General features: G+C 39.1%; 1 protein-coding gene across 3 annotated transcripts in view; it reads left to right on the top strand.

Moving 5' to 3' along the window:
• Positions 1–469: 469 nt before the first annotated feature.
• The window catches only part of PTPDC1 (protein tyrosine phosphatase domain containing 1), an 81717-nt gene continuing 61162 nt past the window's right edge, over positions 470–21024 (top strand). Inside the window, exons 1-3 of one of the 3 annotated variants that reach the window (XM_075549734.1) lie at positions 470–555; positions 4889–4962; positions 19107–19185. In XM_075549734.1, the coding sequence (XP_075405849.1) occupies positions 19113–19185 (73 nt within the window). In that variant the 5' untranslated portion in view covers positions 470–555; positions 4889–4962; positions 19107–19112. Of the gene's footprint in view, positions 556–4888; positions 4963–19106; positions 19186–21024 lie in introns of those variants that run through there. The other 2 variants (XM_075549735.1, XM_075549737.1) reach the window with 2 other exon arrangements.

The raw sequence follows: 21024 nt of genomic DNA, 5'->3' as shown, positions 1-21024 counted from the left end.
AGTGCTATTCATTCAACTCCAACTCCTGGTGAGAGGGCAGGGCAGAACTGCCCCTGTGGGGTTTTGAGACCGTAACTCTTTACGGGAGTAGAAAGCCTCGTCTTTCTCCCGCCCTTTCCCTGCAGCTCCTTTCCCTGGAGAAAATACTGGTCAACTTCTAAATCTGCCAATCGCTCCTCCCATGGGCCCATCTTTCCCGTTCATCCTGAACGGGGAGGCTGCGAATGCGGGATACTTCGCACCGGGTGCCAGTTTCGCCCACGCGCAGTGCGGTCCCGTGGGGTGCTCGGGGTCCTCCCCGTCCTCGGAGCCCTCGGGCCGCCGGCTCCGCGTTTGAAGCAGCCCTCGGGCCACCGGGCGCGGGGGCGGCGGCGCCGCGGGCCGCCATTGGCCGGCGCGGGTCACGTGCGGCGGCTCGCGGTTCCGGTTGGCGCGGGGCGCGGGCGGCGGGCGGCGGGCGGCGGGCGGCGGCGGGCGGCCCGCGGAGTAACAGTCGTGCCCGCGGAGGCTGCGGCGCGGCGCCGGGCGGGCGCCTCTGAGGGCCGGGTCTCGGCGGTAAGTGGGCCCCGGCGCGCGGGCTCGGCCGGGCGGCGGGAGACGGCGGGAGCCGCGGCGGCCGTGCGTGGGGCAGAGCCCCCGGGACTGCCTCGCCGGTGCCGGGCGGGCCGCCTTCGGCAGCCGGAGGGGCTTCTCCGAAGGGCGGCCGCGTCGGCGGGGGTGGGGTCCGGGTGGGGTCCGGGTGGCAGGGCCCCTGCAAAGTGCAGCGTTCGCACCCCTCGCCTTCACAAAGGGGGAGCCCCCAGGGTGGAAGCCCCCGCCCCCGCTCGCCGCGGAGCCCGTGAGGCCTCAGTTTCTCTAGTTGCGCGCTGCTCGCGGCCGGGGGCGCGGCCGGGCAGGCACCTGCCGCAGGAGGCAGGGCCCCAGGCGCCTCGAGAGCCCCGTGCTGGCGCAGACCCTGCCCGCTACTCCGCAGTGGACAGATCGGCAAGGCTGGCTCGGGAAGACCGCCTGGTGAGGTGAGGACAAAGTGACGGGGCTACATGCAGCCGAGGGGTGGCGAACTTCGTCGCCTCTATTGGTGCCTTGGGTGCTTCCGCTGGAAGACTCACTAGGTAGGAGATGTGACTCAATTATTTTATCAGAAAACCACCCGGGCAGTGAGCGTTACTGACAATATACCTGAGTCTTGACAAATGCCACCCCTCACCCCACCTCCAAGAGTGAGGTTGAAAGTCAGGGGACCAGGGAGAGCTGTGTCCAGTCAGTTCCAGGCTGCTTGGCCAGCACAAGGGCCTCTTTTCATGAGAAGTGGCATATCTGTATTTTTTATGCCGCATCTCTTGGTTTTGAATCTTGGTAGCATTATTATTATTTGAATTAAACCCTGAGGGAATGAAACAAGAGATATTTATAGGCTGTTTCCAAATTGCCAGTTTGTGACCCCTGGTTTATACTGAATTCTCCCGTGAATTAATGGTGGGTTCTTGACCAACTCCTCTGGGACATACATTGTAAACATGAGTTATAGCACCCATTTTAAAACAACAAACAGTGACACAATGCCATATCTATCTACCTACATATAGATAGATATAATCTGTAGGTAGATATGATATGTAGATAGAGAGATATGGCATTGTGTCACAGTTTTATGTGTGTGTGTGTATCCCAAAATTCACTGCCTTCAATACAGTTACAACTCACAGTGACCCTAGGGGACAGGCTAGAACTGCGTCTGTGGGCGTCTGAGGCTGTAAATCATTGTAGGAGTAGTACTCCTCTTCCTCCTGAAGAGCAGCTAGCAGGTTCGAACTGCAGGTCTTATTGTAAGAGCCCAAAGTGCAGGCTTACAGTGATGCAGCGTTCTTTGGAAAAATAGAATTACCTCATTCAAAACTGAGCACTCTTTTCCCGGTTTACATCAATTCCCACAAAGGACCCACTGTACCACCAGAACTCATATTATAAACATATGTATATGTATATTTCTTGTACCCCCCACTAAGTGTATGCAAAACAAAACATCAGAACCCCTCCAAAATTAGGAATTACTTCTGTTAAAAGCAAAAGCGGAATGCCAATTTTCAGGAGATTTTCAATCACACAAAATCTAGTCATTAAAGATAAACAAAACGGAGAACAAATGAACAATTTCCAGCTAAGAAAACACACAGCAAGATTTAATGAGACTAAGTAAAGTTTCTGAAAGCAGCTAAATATAGGTTCATAGTTCCAAGAGGTTTACTCTTGTGGAGTCTCTGAGGGTCCATGGAGATGTGAAGGAAAATACTCGTGTGTGTGTGTGTGTGTGTGTGTGTGTGTGTGTGTTACAAAGATTCCTAGATTCTCCAAAGATCCCTTCAGGAAAGATAGTGTTGGAATCTTGCTGACTATGCCACTTATTTTAGGGTATATATAAAAAAACTAAAGCAAACTGCCATTGAATCAGTGCTGACCCACAGCAACCCCCTGTGGGTTTCAGAGACTGTGACTGTTTATTAGAGTGCAATGCTCAGTCACTCACCCTCAGAGCTGCTGGTGGTTTTGAACTGTGGACCATGCAGATCGCAGCCCAACAGCACCATCAGGGCTCCTAATTACCCCCCAATCTCAAATATTATTTAAGGAGAATATTTATTAAATCTTAAAAGGAACAAATACAGCACAAACACACAGACGCATCATCCAGATGAAGGGGCCATTAGCATGAGGAAGCATGATGTTACAATGGTGTCTGAGGATTCACAGTCAGGATACTAGTTTTAAAAGACATGAACAAAGGAAACTCACAAATTCTTGATTGGTGGCAGATCAAAACATCACAGTTACACACGGGACTACAGAAACAGGAACGGGACTATGATTTGGACATGCACTTTATTGTTAAACAGATATGACAAGACTTGTCCTGGACCAGAGGAGATGTCGCCTCAGCAGGGTCAGTTTTTCCAGATGTGGGGAGAGGGAGAGGGCTGTTCAATTACTATCATGTACTATCGTGCTGAGGTCACCCCCAAAATTAACAGATACTCTTAGTGACAAGTAAACCCTAATGGAAATGTAAGTCAGGATGGGGCAAGAGGAGCATACAGTCTCCTGGATAAGGCAGTTACATTTCTGTTGATGTGTAAACAACGGGGAGGAGCAACTTCTCACTGAGAAAAAACCATCAAACAAAACCTCACTTAACAATACTTATATAAGCTGATATCAAGGAGTTCAAGAAGAAATAAAATGGGTTGAAACAGACTGTGGTAGCAGTTGTATAATACTGGTTGATGTGATTAAACTATGTAGTGTTTGATATCTGTAAGAGCTCCCAATAAAATGATACTTTTCAAAAACAACTTACACAGAACCCAAGGGGAGAACACTTTTGACCCATTTGCTGTCCAGCCATGATGACCCAGGTGTGTGCTCTGTGCCACTGGGCCATTAGACCTCTTATTATGAGGTGCTCTCCATCCTCCAGAGGCCACGTCCTTAGTGCGTGATGTGGAAACCCCACCAAGTGAACTGGGTTTTACTTCAAGCTCACCCACATTGCCTGCTGAAGCTGATGAGTGTTGAATTAGACATTTTTTACTTCTTTTGTTTACAAGCACCTGTTGTGTCTTTGACTTGAGGTTGGTTAAACTTGTTAGAATAAACAGCCAAATGTAGCTATTTGTAGAAAGCAGGGAGTACGGAAACCTTCAATGTAAACGCCAGCTCTTCCGATTGTTAATATGTTTGATCGGAAAGTTTTCTAAAGACTCAGATTCAAACGACATATTTCTTTAAATGATGAAATTGTAAGGATCCTTCTGTAGTATTCTTTTTTCCCCCTTGTTATTTGGCTAGTCTCACGAGAGATTGGTTTCCCTAAAGTGTATTTAAGTGAACTCCCCGAAGTCAATGAAGCTTAATGACTTGTACCCAAACACTTACTTCTTTTTAAAACATTACTTGTTTTGTCATGCTGTTTAGTATATATGCAGCAAAACATAAACCAATTCAAGTTTCTACTTTATAGTTCAGGAACATCGATACCACTCTTCATTGTGCATTCTCACTTTTGTTTCGTAAGTTGTACCTTCACCATTAACATAAGCTCGCTGCCCCAGCTTTTCCTGGCTAATCTTTTGAGATGACCTTGTCCGTCTGATCCCAGTGCTCAAAGCAAATTTTTTGACTAGTTAAGCTATATTTATTGTTTGTTTTTAAGAAGACTTCAGGGGATATTTTCAGTTCAATGTTTGAAGATTATATTACAGCAATAGTTTCAGGGGTTCATCTAGCCTAGATAGCTCTTGAAAATATGACATCTATGAGGATTTTAAATTATGTTCTGCATTTTCCCCCTTTTGATCCAGATTGTTCTCTAAAATCTTTGATCCAAAGGTCGAGTAATGGTAGCTGGGGACCACCCGCTTCCTATCTCATGGCCAAGAAAGCCATTGTTCAAGGCAGCAATTAGCCACACTTGTTCTTTCCTAGGCCTATTCCTGCCTTACCTTCTTCTGTTACTCCATCTGAGAGAGACCTTGTTGTAACGTGGATGACTAAGACCCCAAGAACTAAGAAACAAACTGGGGTTGGAACAAAAGCACTGAACACCAAACAACACTAAAGATGTTCCTTTGTTCTTTCTCTAAGGACTAACCTTGTAGGTTCAGAGGGGTCTGGAATTGGTGGTGATGGTGTTTTTTTAATGTGGCCTAGTGCCTCCAGGGAAGTTTGAGGAGAAACGGAACTTTATGTAGTTCCGACTTTTTTGGTTAATGTTGCAGATACAGAGGTGTGGAGAATTCCATTTGTGAGAGATCTAGTTTTGTTTTATTGAAGATCTTAGAACAAAACGAAACTCCTACTATCAAGTCAATTCTGACTCATGGCTATTTTGTAGGATAGAACTGCCTCTCTGGATTTCTAAGACGAATTCTTTATGGAAGTAGAAGCTCCGAACTGCTGACCTTGCAGGTAGTGACTCAGTACATTACCACTACATTACATACGGTTATACTTTAATTATTTTACTTTATACTTTAATGCATAAGGAATACTTTAAGTCTCTTAATGATAAAATGCTATGATGGTATTGAGAGGCCATGTTTATAGTACCTGAACCATATACTTACTACCTAGATAAATGGTCATACATGATAAGCAGATGTGAACTAAATCAGTAATTCATATTAGGAAGCTATCCTAAAAGAGAACATTTGACCGGAGGATGTAAGTAATTGTCATCCTGCATATTTGACTGAATAGTTACACCCCGCGGGGAGTTAGAAAGCACACAACGTTTTCAAACAGATATGATCAGGAAAACTGAAATAAAGACATGGCATTCCTTGCAGTTGCATAGTGCTGTCATGTCATTTATATGCTCTTAGCAATAACCCTGAAAGAGCCGTGGGGGCTTAGTGGATTACAGTGGTTGGGTTGCTAACTGCAGGTCCACAATTCCAGCCCACCAACCACTCCTCCGCCGAAAGATGAGGCTTTCCTCTCCTTTAAAGAGTTAAAGCTTCAGATATCCGTAGGGGAAGTTCTTCCCTAGCCTAATGAGTCACTGTCAGTTGGAATGGATTCAGTGGGTTTGATTTTTTTGTATAACAATAACCCTGAAAGAGGTGAGGCATGACTACTATTTCCATTTAATAGATGAGAACTGTGGTAGTTATAGAATCTGTGGTCAACATTGAGACTATTAAGAGTGAAGGGGTGGAGATTAACTTGTCAATCAAGTCTCAGCTTGATGACCTCATTTGGAAGCGCTAAGGAGCAGACACTCCCTGGGAGACATTCCTGCTGACAAGATACTTGAAGCTACACTGATAAATCCAGAGCCCTGGAGCTGCAGGAGCCATGTGGAGACCCATGCCAGGGCAGAGATCCTTCCACTGCCACTGGATCTCTAAGACTTCCACCCACTGGCTTGTGATCTTCATGCATTCAACATTATTGCATGGTTGTGTGAGTCTAAAGAGGAATTTATGGACTAGTATTGGACATATGGGCTAATATTGGACTTATGAACTTGATCTGGACTGGGCTGGGATGTTTCTCAATATACAATTACTTTTTTATTATTAAATAATTTTATTGGGGGCTCTTACAGCTCTTATCACAATCCATACAATTACTCTTTGATATAAAGTTCTGCCTTATATACATATGAGTGTCTATGAATTTGTTTCTGTACTCAATCCAGACTAGCACACACCCTAAGTTCAGAGAGGGTAAATGATTTTGGGGGTGGTGATAGCTGCCTTTTATTGATGCATTAACTCAATACATTATGTACTAACTCAACAAATATTTGTTGAGCACATACTATGTATCAGGCCCTGTTTTTGGCTTTGGAGATGTAACAGATGTAAGCAGAAAAAACAACAACAAAATAAAACCTTATGCATTCATGAAATTTAAAGTCTGTTAGGTAGACAATAAACAAGATAATGAAATTATATGGTGTGTTAAATGGTCTTTATAAGTTTTGAGGAGAAAAATAAAACAGGAGTGGGAGATTGGTTGATATTTAAGTAGGTTGACTAGGAAGCTATGGATGGGAAGAATAACAGCACCGAATTAAAGCTTTAACAAAATCACTCTGCTGTATTGAGAATACTGTTGTTGTTAGGTGCCATGGAGACAATTCTGACTTGTAGTGATGCGAGTGACAGAGTAGAGCTGCCATGTGGGGTTTTCTAGGCTATAATATTTATGGAAGCAGGTTACCAGGAGACTCTTATCTCATCCCCCTTTACTGTGTTCTAGCCCGATATAAAAATTCGTTATCTGTAGGTACTTTGTTGTATTTTTGGGTTCACTGTCTTAATCCATTGGTCTACATCTATTGCACCAATACCAAACTATTTTGATTACTTAGGCTATACAATGGGCTTTGAAATCAGGAAATGAAAATCCTCCTTTGTTTTTAATAGTATCTTGTTTATTTCTCTCCTTTCCATATGAAGTTGGTTACTAGTTTTCCATTTCTTTGAAGAATTGTGCTGGCACTGGGATCTTGCATTGAATTTATAGAGTGCTTTTGGTAATAGTGACGTTTTCGCTATATTGTCATCCTCTCAATGAGCATGGGACATTACTCTATTTGTGTAAGTCTCTTGGTTTCTTGTAAAATATTTTATAGGTTTAAAAAAAACGTTTTGTTTCTATGGTAAAATGTATTCCTATGCATTTTATCATTAAGGTAGCTATTATAAATCGTATTGTTCTTTTTCCTTTTCAGAGTCCTCTTCTTTAATATACAATAATCCATTTGATGTTTGTAAGTTGATGTTATAGCCGTCTACATTGCCAAAGTTTTCTATTAGTTCCAGCAATTTTAAAAATTGAATCATTGGGATTTTTCTATACATAGAATTATATCACGTATAAAGAGAGTTTTATTTCTTCCTTGCCAATTTGGTTGCCTTTAATATCTTTTTATCTATTTTATAGCTCTGGCTAAGACATCTAGGAATATATTAAATAAGAGTAGTGATAAAGCCAACTCTATCCAGTGCTTGTTTGAAGGGAGAATGTTTTCAATTTCTCCCCCTTCAGTGAGATGCTAGTGGTTGGTTTTGCATATATGACCTTTATTATGTTAATGAAACATTGTTCATATGTTCCTTCTGTTCTTATTGTGTTAAGTGTTGGTAATCAAAAATGGATGTTGAATTTTATCAAATGTCTTTTCTTCCATCAATTGATTTAATCATTTAGTTCTTTGCTTATGTGGTAGATTATATTGATTTTTCTAAAATTGAACCATCCTTGCATAGCTGGCATGAGTCCCATTTGATCATACTGTATTATTTTTAAAATATTTTGTTGAATTCTCTTAGTTAGAATTTTGTTGGAAATTTTAGCATCTGTTTACAAGGAATATTGCTCTACAATTTTTAATGCTGGTAATCTCTTTGCCTGCCTTAGGTAGCAGGGTTACCCTTGCTTCCTAAAATGAGTTCGGTGTAGTATATTACCCTTTTCCAGATGCTAAAGTAGTTCATCTAGGATTAGTGTTAACGCTTCTCTAAAAGCTTGATAGAATGCCCCAGGAAAACCATCTGGTTCTGGACTTTTGATGTTGGGAATTTTTATATGACCAGATCTATTTTTTCTTGTGTTATATGCTGAGGTCTTCTACATGAGTCTGTGTTCATTTAAGTAGGTGATATGTTTCTTCTATGGTTGCAAGTTAGTTAAAATACAATTTCTCATATTACATGATTATCTTTTTTCCTTTGGTTTTATTGTGATAGCACCATTTAATTCCTTATTCATATTTGCCATTTCTCCTACTTTTACTTTGTTAGACTTGCCAGTAGTTTATAAATTTTGTTAATTCTTTCAAAGAACCAACTTCTTGTTGATTTTTTTCAATAGTTTAAAATTTTTCTGATTAATTTCTGCTTTATTTGTTATTTTTCTTTTCTCGTGTCTGAGGGCTTTTTTTTACTGTTTTTTTTCTAATTGTTATAGTTGATATGCTAAAGTGTTTAACTTTTTTCTTCCTTTTTGTTGTATGCAATTATTGCTGTAAATTGCCCTCTGCATACTGCTTTTGCCATGTCCCAGAGATTTTGATCTATTGTATTTTCGTTCATGCATTTCATATGTTGTGCTTTCATTCACATTTATTTTACGTAACTTTAAAATTGCTCTTTATTTTTTCAATTATCCAATGTTTCATAAATAGGCTGTTCAATTTCCATATTATGGATTTTGAGGAGTTAATTTTCCTATGGCTGATTTATAATTTTATAGCATCGTGATCTAAAAGAATGTTTTATAGTATCAGTCTTTTAAAATTTATTGATGATTGTTTATGGCCTAACATGTTCTCTATTCTGTAATGTTTTCTATGTGCATTAGAAAAAATATAGTGTGTTGTTGTTGGGTAAAGTGTTCTGTAAATGTCTAAGAAATTTAATTGATTTATTTTGTTGTTAGTTCTATATCTTTGTTGATTTTGATTCTAGTTGATCTGCCTTTGATCAAAAGTAATGCATTAAAGTCTCTTAATGTTATCATTTTGCTTATTTGTCTCTTCAATTTTATGTGAGTTTGATTCATGTATTTTGAAGGTTTACTATAGCTATGTCTTGTTCAGTTGTAACTTTCTATTATTTAATGACCTCTTATCTCTCATATGGCTTTTACTTTGATGTCTATTTTGTCAAAAAAAACCAATATTGACACTCTTATATTTTGTGTGTGTGTGTGTGTGTAAGAAAGAGCTTTATATACAAGAGTAATCGAATATTGAGAAAACGTGTGTGTGTGTGTGTGTGTGTGTGTAAGAAAGAGCTTTATATACAAGAGTAATCGAATATTGAGAAAACATTCCAGCCCAGTCCAGATCAAGTCCAAAAGTCTGATGTTAGCCCATATGTCTGATATCAATCTATAAATTTCTCTTCAGACTCACGAAACACGTGCAATGACACCGAATGCAGGAAGATCAAGGCCAAGCCAGTGGGTGGAAAGTCTTGTAGATCCAGTGGCGGTGTAAGCATCTCAGAACTGGCGTGGCTCTCCACATGGCTCCTCCAAGGCTCTCACATAGCTCTGTGTGTCCTGCCATCAGGAATACGAGCAGAGAGTCTGTGTATCTGGCCTCCAGTGAGCTATTTATCTCCTTAGGACTTCCAGATGCGACCTGATTGACAGGCTAGGCCCCACCCCTTCACAGGTTGACACCAGATTATGTAACTATCACAGTTTTGTTATTTCTTTTGGCCTTGGTATCTACTTGTTTCCACATTTTTTATTAAAAAGGTTGTCGTTTCTCCACTGATTACCTTTGTCCTTTTGCCAATTAGCCACGTATGAAAGGGTCTGTTGCTATATTCTGTTTTGTTGATCTAGTTGTCAATCTTAATGCTAACACCGTGGTATCTTAAGCTTTATAACAGACCTTCAAGTCAGAACATATGGGACCTCCACTTTTGCCCGTCTTTTTTCTTTTTAATCATTTTATTGGGGGCTTGGACAACTCTTATCACAATCCATCCAGCCAGCCAGCCATTGTGTCAAGCACATTTGTTGCCATCATCATTCTCAAAACATTTGCTTTTTAGCCCTTCGTTTTCATTGCTGAGTTTGCTCTCCTAGGTCTTTTGCATTTCCCTTTTATTTTTTAGTTCTTTTTTTAAATCGTTTTATTAGTGGCTCATACAACTCATCACAATCCATACATACATCAATTGTGTAAAGCACAATTACCCTCATCATTCTCAAAACATTTGCTCTCCACGTAAGCCCCTGGCATCATGTCGTCATTTTTTCCCCTCCCTTCCCGCTCCCCCCTCCATCATGAACACTTACATTTTTTAACTAAGACTAATTTCATATTTTTCCCATCCTTCAATTTTTAGCCTATTTGTTTTTATGCATAAGGTATATTTCTTGTAAGCAGCATATTAATGGCTCATGTTTTCTCATCTATTCTGTTAGTCTCTTTCCCTTAACTGGTGAATTTAATTAATTTACAGTCATTGTTATTGATAAGTATGATTTTATGGCTGTCATTTTGTTATATACTTATTTTGAGTGTCGTTGGCTTTATTGTTCATGTATAGCTTTCCTTTTGTTTATGAATTTTCTTGTCAATCATTAATGTTTTTGTTTTTATCTTACTGTTTGATAGTATGTTATGGTTCTCCTTTTTTGTTGTTGAAATTTTAACATTTTATTTGAGCAAAGTTTGTCTTTTTGTTTTATTTCCAAATTTAAGACAGTTTGCTGTCTTTTGCAAACAACTCAATATCCCACCTATGACTTTATTATGTACTCTGTTCCCTCTTTCAATTGTCTTCAATGTAGAAATGTTATCGTTGGCTCCTCATTTTGATTTGTATGTTTTGTTTCACTGTGTATGTTACTTAAGTAGGATGGCTTCTCAATAATAATAACAGTGTGTTATATGTTTGTTCTCTTTCTAAAGCACTCCCTTTAGTGGTTTTGTGAAGCTGGCGTTTTTGTTTGTTTTTTAACATAGCTGTGTGCTTTATTGAGAAACACAGTGAAACAATACTATACAACAATAATAAGGCATGTATGTCGTGAAGTCTGATATGTTGTGAAAATACACTGAAACTGATCTTTTAAAATAAGTTAATGTGCTTGCTTTGGCAGCACATATACTAAAATAAGTTGAAAAATATTTTTAGAAAATAGCAATGATGACTATATAACCTCCATCTGAGGGGAGCAAATGACAGAATTGTAGGTGAATGGATATATAGGATGGGGTAAGATATGACTATAAATGTATATATGTGTATATATATAGTAGTAATAATAAAATATAACAGTAACAATAAGGGTTCCTGGGGGAAGGGTAGGGGTGGGAGGGAATAAAGGGGAGCTGAGATCAAAGAGTTCAAGAAGAAAGAAAATGTTTTGAAAATGATTGTAGTAGCAATTGTACAATTATGCTTCAGTCATTTGAATTATGATGTTATGACATCTGTAATAGCTCCAAATAAAATGATTAATAAATAATAATAATAATTTGTAAATGTTACAATGTTGGTGTTAAAACAGTACATTATAATACTCAAGTAAGAGCCCAATACCTAAAAACAATGACATAGCATGCTATGTGATGTTTGTGCTTCAGTTACATTGATTATGATTTATAGTTTAATACTCAGTAGTTATAAAGAATGCACAATAATGTCAAATTATGCTTTAAATGCATCAATAAAGCTCTCAGTGTTTATTCAAATATTTTAACAGACTCACTCCAGAACTATTGTCTAAAATTGAAACACAACCAAGAGGTGTTTTTTCAATTATGCACTCTATTTAACTCTGATTCTGATTTTACAATGAAACTTAAACTTCATAGTAGGATATAAAATAACCCTTATATAAAGTTCTTGGTTGAAAGGGAAAAAAGAAAATTCTTGGGTAAAGAAAAAGTTCAGCTTCACATGAAGGAAAAAATGTAATACTAAAACCAAATCTTCATGTAATTGTGACCTTAGAGATTTGAGGGTTTTTCTGGAAATTATAAAGGGAAAAGAAAGGGGGAGAAATCTTCACGTGTGGACAAGTGGCAGAACTGTGAAATCAAGTCTGTACAATTATCAGGAGCTCCCCGAAGCCAAAGTGAGTTAGAAATAACATGAGAAGCCATGCTTGATACTAGTTACCATTAACAAAATAATGGGCAAATCTCATTCGCAAAAAGTTAATTACACGTAATGTAAGAGGTAACAGATTTGAAAAATGATAGATTAACTATGATTGTGGTGGTTTCATGTAAATGAACGACAAAATCAAAGACTAATGAAAGGGGCAATAGAAAACAAAGCTTTCCCACAGTGCCAAGCTTTTCCTCTTAGGTTGGTTGCTGTTTCCCCTCTCCTGTGTGAACTATTTATATTTGTTTATATATTTGTGTAATCTACCAAAAAGGATTTGGAGTAGCTTGTGGAACCCTGAAATTGGTTGCTTGCCTTCTCACAAACTGTGTGGAATTACTTGCGGAGAAATGCCCTGGATAAATGCAATTCATGTGTTCGGTTGGTAGTGAACAGTATCCCTAGGTAATGTGGTTACTGTCTTACAACTTTCCCTAAGGGTTATTTTAAATTAAGTGCTGTGCATGTAAGATCTCTTGCAATGGGGAAAACCTTACAATAGCACACCTCTCCCCCTGAAAATAAAACAAAACACTGCCATTTGACTGTGAGAAGAACTCCGTGTGGCTATGAACATTCATCTCCTCTTTCACTTCAAGAGTGGCCTGCTCCGTGCCTGCTCCTTTGCAGGCATTGACTGAGCAAGTATAACTTGCTGGTCCTACCATTGTGCAGCGACTGCCTGGGAGTTAAACCTGCCCTGTGAGGCTGCAGCCGCCATAGGAGCAAGACACTGAAATGGAAGCATTCTCAGGAGCAGGAAGCTGAACATAGCAACCACTGTAAGAAGTTCTATGTATTCAGTCCCGTGCTGCTTTTTTAAAAATTCAGTACCCTAGTTGTCAGTGGAACATTTTAAATGAGAAACATCTGGAGCTCTAGACAGTGTTTGAGTGTGGTAGTTTCCTTCTGGCATCAGGCTCCAGGGAAAATGAATTCAAGACCCACACGGTAAGCCTAGTTGACAAGGGGCAGTTTCTGTCCATTAGGAAGTGGCAGGAGCAGTTGAACAGGAAATTTAAAAGGTTTACAGAAATTTAGTCTATCTTATCTATACACCAATAGTAGTTATATACATATAGATATAGACATATAGCCATATAAAATGAAAGCCCACAACCAGTCCCTCTCTTTCAACAATACTAGAAATGGTAAAGTGAAATCAAAAAGTGGTGGTATTAGAAAAAATTCTATATTTAATATGCAAGAAAGTAAAAAAACATGAATTTTCAGAACAATATCATGCTAAAAGATGCAAAGCATTATAATGCCTCAAAGTTTGTGTGTGTGTGTGTGTGTGTGTGTGTGTACTTTAAGGGATTTTTATAAGCAACTTTTTAAAATATAAAGATACTTCTTTATAACTATTAAAAAGTTTTTAAAAGAACCCAAAATGTGTTTCATGCTAAGAAATAACAAGTTATTTCTCTATCAGGATTTTACATGTAGTTCTCTTAGAAGTTTTTTGCACCATTGCATAGACCTGCCATTGTTAACAAAAACAATAACAGACTTAGACTACTGGAATCTACAGTATACTACGCCTACAAAAATATTTTTCCTTGTAAACTCTTACCGTCTAATCTTGTTTGTTGTTTGTCTGAATGTTATTAAAGCCATGCAGGAATCCGGAGCTGTAAACATTTCTTTTGCTTCTTCACCTCTCATGACTGAAACTAAGGACTCTAGCACTCTGCCCAAATTATCTGCTATGTGGAAAAGGTGTCCTACTTTGTGCCCTCTGGAACTGGAGTTGTTGAGTTGCTCCACTACTTCTTCTAACCCTGTACTTGTTTTCGGAGGAGGACTGAGAAAGTCTTCCTCACCCATGGATTCTAAGTTTCACTGCCAGCCCTGGAACAGCATACGCTTTCTACTGCTGACCTCTCTAGAGAGGAAGAAGACCACACCATTGGGCCAGTCACCCTGATCACTGCCAGGAGTTGTTCCAGCACTTGTCTTGGCCTATGGAATTGTTTATTGTGGTCCTCCAGGATTGCATCTTGGCTTCCAGGCAGCCTTTGTGCTGTTGTAGAAACTAGGAACTCAGCTTCCCAGGGACGTTGGAAGAGGAAGTGGGCATCGTTTCAGGAGGGGATGGCAGTGGGGACAGGCCTTTTTTGTTCATACTGCTGCTTCAGACAGTCATATTTTGCTGGCAGATTCCTGCTTTCTTCCTCAAGATCTGCTAGGATTCTTTCCAGCTCCCTGTTTTCCTCACTGTCTATGGGAATCAAGATTTGAACAGGACTAGGAAGCTGGCTCCAGGAGTAGTCCTGATTCAAACTTTGACAGTAATACTGGATTAACAAATGCTCATCATCTGTTTCCATGCTGTCCCCCGCTAACAGTTTGCACTGGCAGGTGCCCCTTTCAGAGATGCTTCACAAAATGGGGTGGGTCTTGTTTTCTGCAAATTCCTTTAGTTTTTTTCTTGTCGAAAATGATTGTATATCTCCTGCATATATGAGGGATAAATTTACTGGATATAGGATTCTCGAAAGTTGTTCCCCACCCTCCACCCACCAAAGTTTTGAATATATCGATCTATTGCCTTCTTGCTTACATAGTTTCCATAGAAAACCCTGAGTTTATTTTAATTGGTTGGCCTAAAGGTAATTATTCTTTTTTTCCCAAGTTGATCCCAGGATTCTTTCCTTTTCTTTGATGATAGAAAGTTTAAAAAAAAAAAAAAAAGAAAGAAAGAAAGTTTGACTGATGTGTCATAGTGGTTTCCTTTGGGGATCAATTCTGTTTGGGGTTTTCTGGGCTTCTTGGGAAGTTCTGTTCTGTCACTAGGGAAATTCTCATTTAATACTTCTTCAACTACTTTCTCTGTAGTTAATATTTCTTCTTTCTATTTTAGGGTATTTATCTAACATAAACTGTTCCTTTTTCTTCAGCTATTTTTTTAATATCTTGATCTACTTATCTTTTGATCTTGAGAGATTTATTTTCAAGATCTCTCTGATACTTGTTTCCATTGTTTTGATTCTTCTGTCTTGTCATTTCAAAATATTATCCAGTTCTAATATCTTAATGTATTTACCTTTTGAAATTATTTTTGAGGTTGTTGAATTAGTTTTTCATGTATTTTGTCATGTCATGCTTTCCTCAGTTCCTCTCTTTTCTTCTCCCTAGCCCCTTTTCTGTCAAATTTTCCCTCCATTTGCTTTAAGTGGCTGAAAATCATTGCCTTAAACTCTTTCATAGGAAGCTCTAAAGCTTTGTCCGCCTCTAAGAACTCCTCCACATTCACATCTGTATATATTCTAGGGACTAATCAAGAATGAAAATTACTTACTCCCATTCATATTCTTCTGAGGTTAAAGGATTCTGAAGATAAAGACGCTAAAATGTACCTTTTGCATGTCTCAGGTGGCATACGACTTCTCACCAGCAATATTGTGTGCTAGAACATATAACAATACCGCTAAACTTCTGACTTGGCATGATTTTCCAACTAGAATTCTATAAATAGCTACATTAATAATTGAATATGAGAATAAAATATATTGTCAGAATAAAAAGACTTAGAAATTTTACCTTCTATTCAATCTTTATGAAAAAATTACTTGGGGATAAATTAATATAATCAAAGCAGGATTTAAGAAATAATGACCTTAATTCAATGATGCAATTAAAAAATCCCAAATTGACCCTTATAAATATTAGTCCTACAAAGCTTTTGGTTCAAATTAGAGTAAGCATCGAAATGATTTGAAATATATATATATTTTTAAAAGGGAGTAGATATGTAGCTGCAAAGCAGGAAGACAGTACACTTTCCCATTCTTCCATGACAAAACCAGAAAGAAAATTAAAAAACAGAAATTGGTGGAATCAGTGGTCTCTGAAAGCTAGTCAACCAGTTAAAGCATTTGAGAGAATCATGACTCAGAATGAGAGGGGGGAGAAATGGGGAAACAATCACAAAGATCGATGTAGAACCCCACCACCCCACCCCCAATGGGGCAAACAGAAATGTGGTGAAGGGAGATAGTGGATGGTGTGAAATATGAAAATAAAAATAATTTATAAATTGTCAAGGGTTCACAAATGTGGGAGAGGCAAAAAGAGGAGCTGATACCAGGGGCTCAAGTAGAAAGAAAATGTTTTGGAAATGATGTTTGCAATATAAATGTGCTTGAAACAATTGATGTATGGATTGTGATAAGAACTTTAAGAGTCCCGAGTAAAGTGATTTGTTAAAATAAATAAAAAAACAAATCCATCTTGGAAGAAGTACAGCCAGAATGTTCCTTAGAAACAAGCAAGTGTGGCGAGACTTCATCGCATGTACTGTGTACATGTTTTCAGGAGAGACCAGACTTTGGAGAAGGACATCATGCCTGGTAAAAGAGAAAGGTAGCGAAAAAAAGGATGGCCCTCAACAAAATGAATGGACACAGGGCTGCAACAGTAGCTCAAAGGGCAGAGCGATTGTGAGGACGGCGCAGGACCGGACAGTATTTCATTCTGTTGTGCACAGGGTCGCTATGTGTCAGAACTGACTTGCTGGCACCTAACAACACAGCAGCAGGGTGGGGAACAAAGGAGAGGTAGGAAATTAATACTGAAGGAACACTGAATTACTATTTGCAGTGATGGAAAAATAAAAACTTCTGGAAATAGATCATGGTGATGAAAGGCAAACGTGAATGTAATTAATGTCACTGAATTTTACACTTAAAATGGCAAACTTTTGTTATGTTCATGTATATTTCGCCACACACACAAAAGAATATAGTATGATTGTGAGTATATTTAAGAAGCTGAAAGATCTTAGGAATATGATAATGAAGATTTATGTTGCTTCTGTCAACATGAAAAAGGTGATTGAAAATCAAGGGAATAAAAATTGATGAAGGCAGGGAAGACAGTGGGAGGTTTTGAAGTGTTGAGTAAAATGATTACTATTTCATAGAGTCCTGTAATGATGATGTACTCATGGATACTTATAGACAGACCCTATAGGGCTCAATAGAACTGCCCCAGTGAGTTTCCAAGACTGTACTCTTTATTTTGCATTCCCTAGGCACTCTTGTTTCCAGAATTAACTGAATCTTTTCAGGAACCATGCCAAAGAAACTAATGGGAATGAGAATAAGGATCTTTGCATTATGTTTTGATGAGCTGAGATCAGTTTAATCCAAGTCAAATTCTTGTTAGGTGCCATGGAGTGGGCAGAGGAACAAACAATGGCAGGCCCTGCCCTCCCCTCCCATCACCATCCTGACTGTGCTTGAGCCCGTTGTTGCAGCCAAGATGTCAGTCCATCGCTTCTAGCTGACTTCCTACTTTACCAAGACTGGCCTGTGCTGATAGCATCCACAGTATGTGAGACAAAGTTTTGCCATCCTCACAGCCAAGTATTCTGACTGTACAAGACAGGTTTGTTTGTTCTTCTGCCAGGCCACAGTGCTTTCAGTATTCTCCAAATTCTAGAGAGGTCTGTTTTGTCAACAATAACTAAATGAATTCAACTCAGCCAAAGAGGCCTTTTGAGTCCAAGCAAGTAAAAGGGGGTCAGGTTACAAATTTCAGCAGCAACTCTGGCATCAGAGCCACCAGGACATGCAGCCTAAATTGAAGCACAGGGCAAACGTGGCAGAGAATGTCAGTGTGTTTCAAACCCCTCCCTCATTGCCATAAAGTCATGTAAGCCTCAGCTTGCCCTATTATTCAAAACATCACCTTAGGGAGGGAAGTAGAGTGGAGTGATTTATCTGAGAGGATGTACGAGGTTAAGCCAATACTGTAGCTCTTCACGGGAGCAGAAAGTCCAGTCTTTCTCTAAGAGCGGCTAGTGGTTTCAAACTGCCAACCTAGCAGTTAGCAGCCCAATGTATACCCACTATGTCACGGTTCCCACCTCACTCAGCATAATGTCCTCCAAATCCATCCATGTAATGAGATGTTACTGTTTCAGCATTTTAAAAAATAACTAATTTTTAGATGAAAGTGATTAATGTTCTTTGAAGTTACCCTGTAATTTATTTTTTCCTTCCCAAATGTAAAGGAGTTCTGTCGTGAAGTTATCTTGCCTTTCTCTCCATTTAGAAGTTTGTAACTATAGTATTTATTCCTTTTTGCTTTTGAGTTGTTTTCCTTCACAAATTTATATCTGTGGTTCCCTGCTTGAAGGTATGAGACAGAACCTTAAGAGTTTCTATTTTACTTTGGATACTTCGATGCCATGGCTGGCTTTTGCATGAAGTTGCCATGTGAATTAATTTCAGGCATTGTTTGCCACTGTTGGTTCTCTGTCTGAAGAACTAACTTCCTTTAATATTCTTGTAAGATTGGTCTGGTTTTTACAAATTCTCTTAATTTCTGTTTATCTTGATATGTCTTAATTTTATTGTGGTATTTGAGGGACAACTTTGCTGGATATATAATTCTTGGCTGGCAAAATTTGTATCTGGTACATAGTAAGAAACTTGGTACGGTGCCCTCGCGCATAACAATTGTGAGAATAGTGCAGAACTGGGCAGTGTTTTCTTCTTTTGTACTTCTAGTTCATATGAGTTGGAATCAATTCAATTTCAGATTTCCACTAACTCAAAATTGTTGTTATTATTAGACTCAATACCTAACAAAAATAATAGTATATTTAAAATGTTATCATTTCAATATGTAACCAATATAAAAATAATTAAGTGTTTTATATTCTTTGTTTTTTACTAACCTCTTATACATCTTTTGCTATTTTGTATTTATAAGAATTTTCAATCAAGACTCACCACATGTCAAGTACACATTTGCTGCATTAGCTAACTGGATATTACAGATAACTAATAGTAAAAACTCAAAAGGCACACTTTAACGACACATGTGACACAAACATTTGTTTCATGCAAGTTGTTGTGTGTGGCATTTTCGTCGTGTTTCATTTGCATCATGCGTGTCATTTGTGTCATGTGAGTAAAATAGTAATTTTTCCCCCAACAGACTATAATGACTACAGGAGTTTTACCACAAAATGAACTATCATTGGTGAATAACATTGGGTATTCTGCAAGTATGAAAGGTAATATTTCTTTACTGTACTTTGTTCTCTGTGCAAACTAGAGTTTAACTGAGGTAACTCTGAATAATGAACATGAAAGAAGGGCTCAGTTCTTCACACTGGAATCCTAAGCTGCAGATCTTTGTGGCTTTGTATATTTCTGCCTTACCATTGGCCCTGATGGAATTCTTTTTTATATTCCTGAATAATGACCTTGGCATTTTAAGAAGGAATGTTGTAAACAATGTTGTTTGCCTCCTGCATCATTATCTTATACTAAAATTATGTATTTATTCCTATAGTCAAACTTGAATCAGCCTTGCATTTCCTTCTTCTTTCATTACTTATAAATGTCTCTGACTACGCACATTCAGGAGCTCTCTAACCCTATTCCTGTTCATTTTTCTTCCCTCTGTCACCTTCCCATACTGTTAGGATTTTACCCCATAAGTTTGTCTAAAATATAATGAAAAGTAAGGGCTAAAAGTTTTAAAGCTCAGTGCTATTAAAACTCAGTGGATTTCAAAATTGAATGGACCACTTGTTGGACCACTCCACTAGGGGGTGCTCTTCTGCATCAAGTAAAGAAATACTTCCCACTCCTAACCTTTTCTAAATTCCAGATTCTTATTGATCCTCAACCTAGTTATGTCTGACTCTCAGCAGAACTTTTCCCACTCTTGACCCCTTTTTTGACTGAGAAATTTGCAACATGGGGAAGTGCTGCTAGAAACAACTCGGATTCATTATGTTTTGATTTTTAATTAATTTTTGGTCATTGAAAATTGTATGTAAGCCCTATGTCCAGTTACATAACTCCATGTGGGGTCAAGACTTCTATATGATGTCTTAACAAACTGTGGATAGCCCTGAGAAGAATGGGAAATCTACTTTGTTGTGCTCATGCAAAACGTGTGCGTGGATCAAGAGGCTAACAGAACAGAGGAATAATGCGTGGCTTCAAATCAAGAAAGGTGAGTGTCATAGTTGTCTCCTCTCTCCGTACTTATTCAAGCTGTAGACGGAGCAAATAATCAGAGAAGCTGGATTATATAGAGAGGAATGCTTATTAACAACCTGAGATATGCAGATGATACAACGTGCATGCTGAAAGTGAGGAGGACTTGAAGCCCTTGGTGATGAAGATCAAGGCGCGCAGCCTTCGGTGTGGGTGACCGCTCACTGTAAAGAAGACCCTCACAATCCTCACAGCTGGACAGTAGGAGACACCGTGAGAAGTGGAGAAAAGCTTCAAATTGTCTTGCTTGAGTCACACCAATGCTTTTGGAAGCAGCAGTCAAAAGCGCAATCAAACTGTGTACAGTGGACAGATCTACTGCACAAGACCTCTTTAGAGTGTTGAAAAGCAAGGAGATTACTTTGAGGACTAAGATGTGCCTGACCCAAGCGATGGTATTTTCAGTTGCCTCGTATGAATATCAGAGTTGAACAGGAAGACCAAAGAAGAATTGATAGCTTTGAATTATGGTGCTGGTGAAGAATATTGAAAGTGTCATGGAATTCCAAAAGAGCAAACAAATCTGTCTTGGAAGAAGTACGCTCAGAATCCACCTTAGACGCAAGGACTGTGAGACATTGTCTCACATACTTTGGTCTTGTCAGAAGAGGTCAGTCTTTGCAGAAAGACATCATGCTTGTAGGGTGGAGGAGCAGTGAAAAAGGAGGCCCTCGAAACAATGGGCTCAAGCATAAGAACAATTGTGAGGATGGCATCGGACCAGGCAGTGTTTCATTCTGTTGGGTCAAAACTGAGTCGATAGGACCTAACGACAATATGTTAAAGAGGCAGGGTTAGTGTGGGTTGTGTATCTTATCATGCCATATATGAGCGCATGACTC

The sequence above is a fragment of the Tenrec ecaudatus genome, chromosome 5, assembly GCF_050624435.1.
Source record: "Tenrec ecaudatus isolate mTenEca1 chromosome 5, mTenEca1.hap1, whole genome shotgun sequence".
NCBI classification, from domain to species: domain Eukaryota; kingdom Metazoa; phylum Chordata; class Mammalia; order Afrosoricida; family Tenrecidae; genus Tenrec; species Tenrec ecaudatus.
Note: the sequence above shows the minus strand (reverse complement) of the source record. Positions and strands in the feature narration are given on the sequence as shown.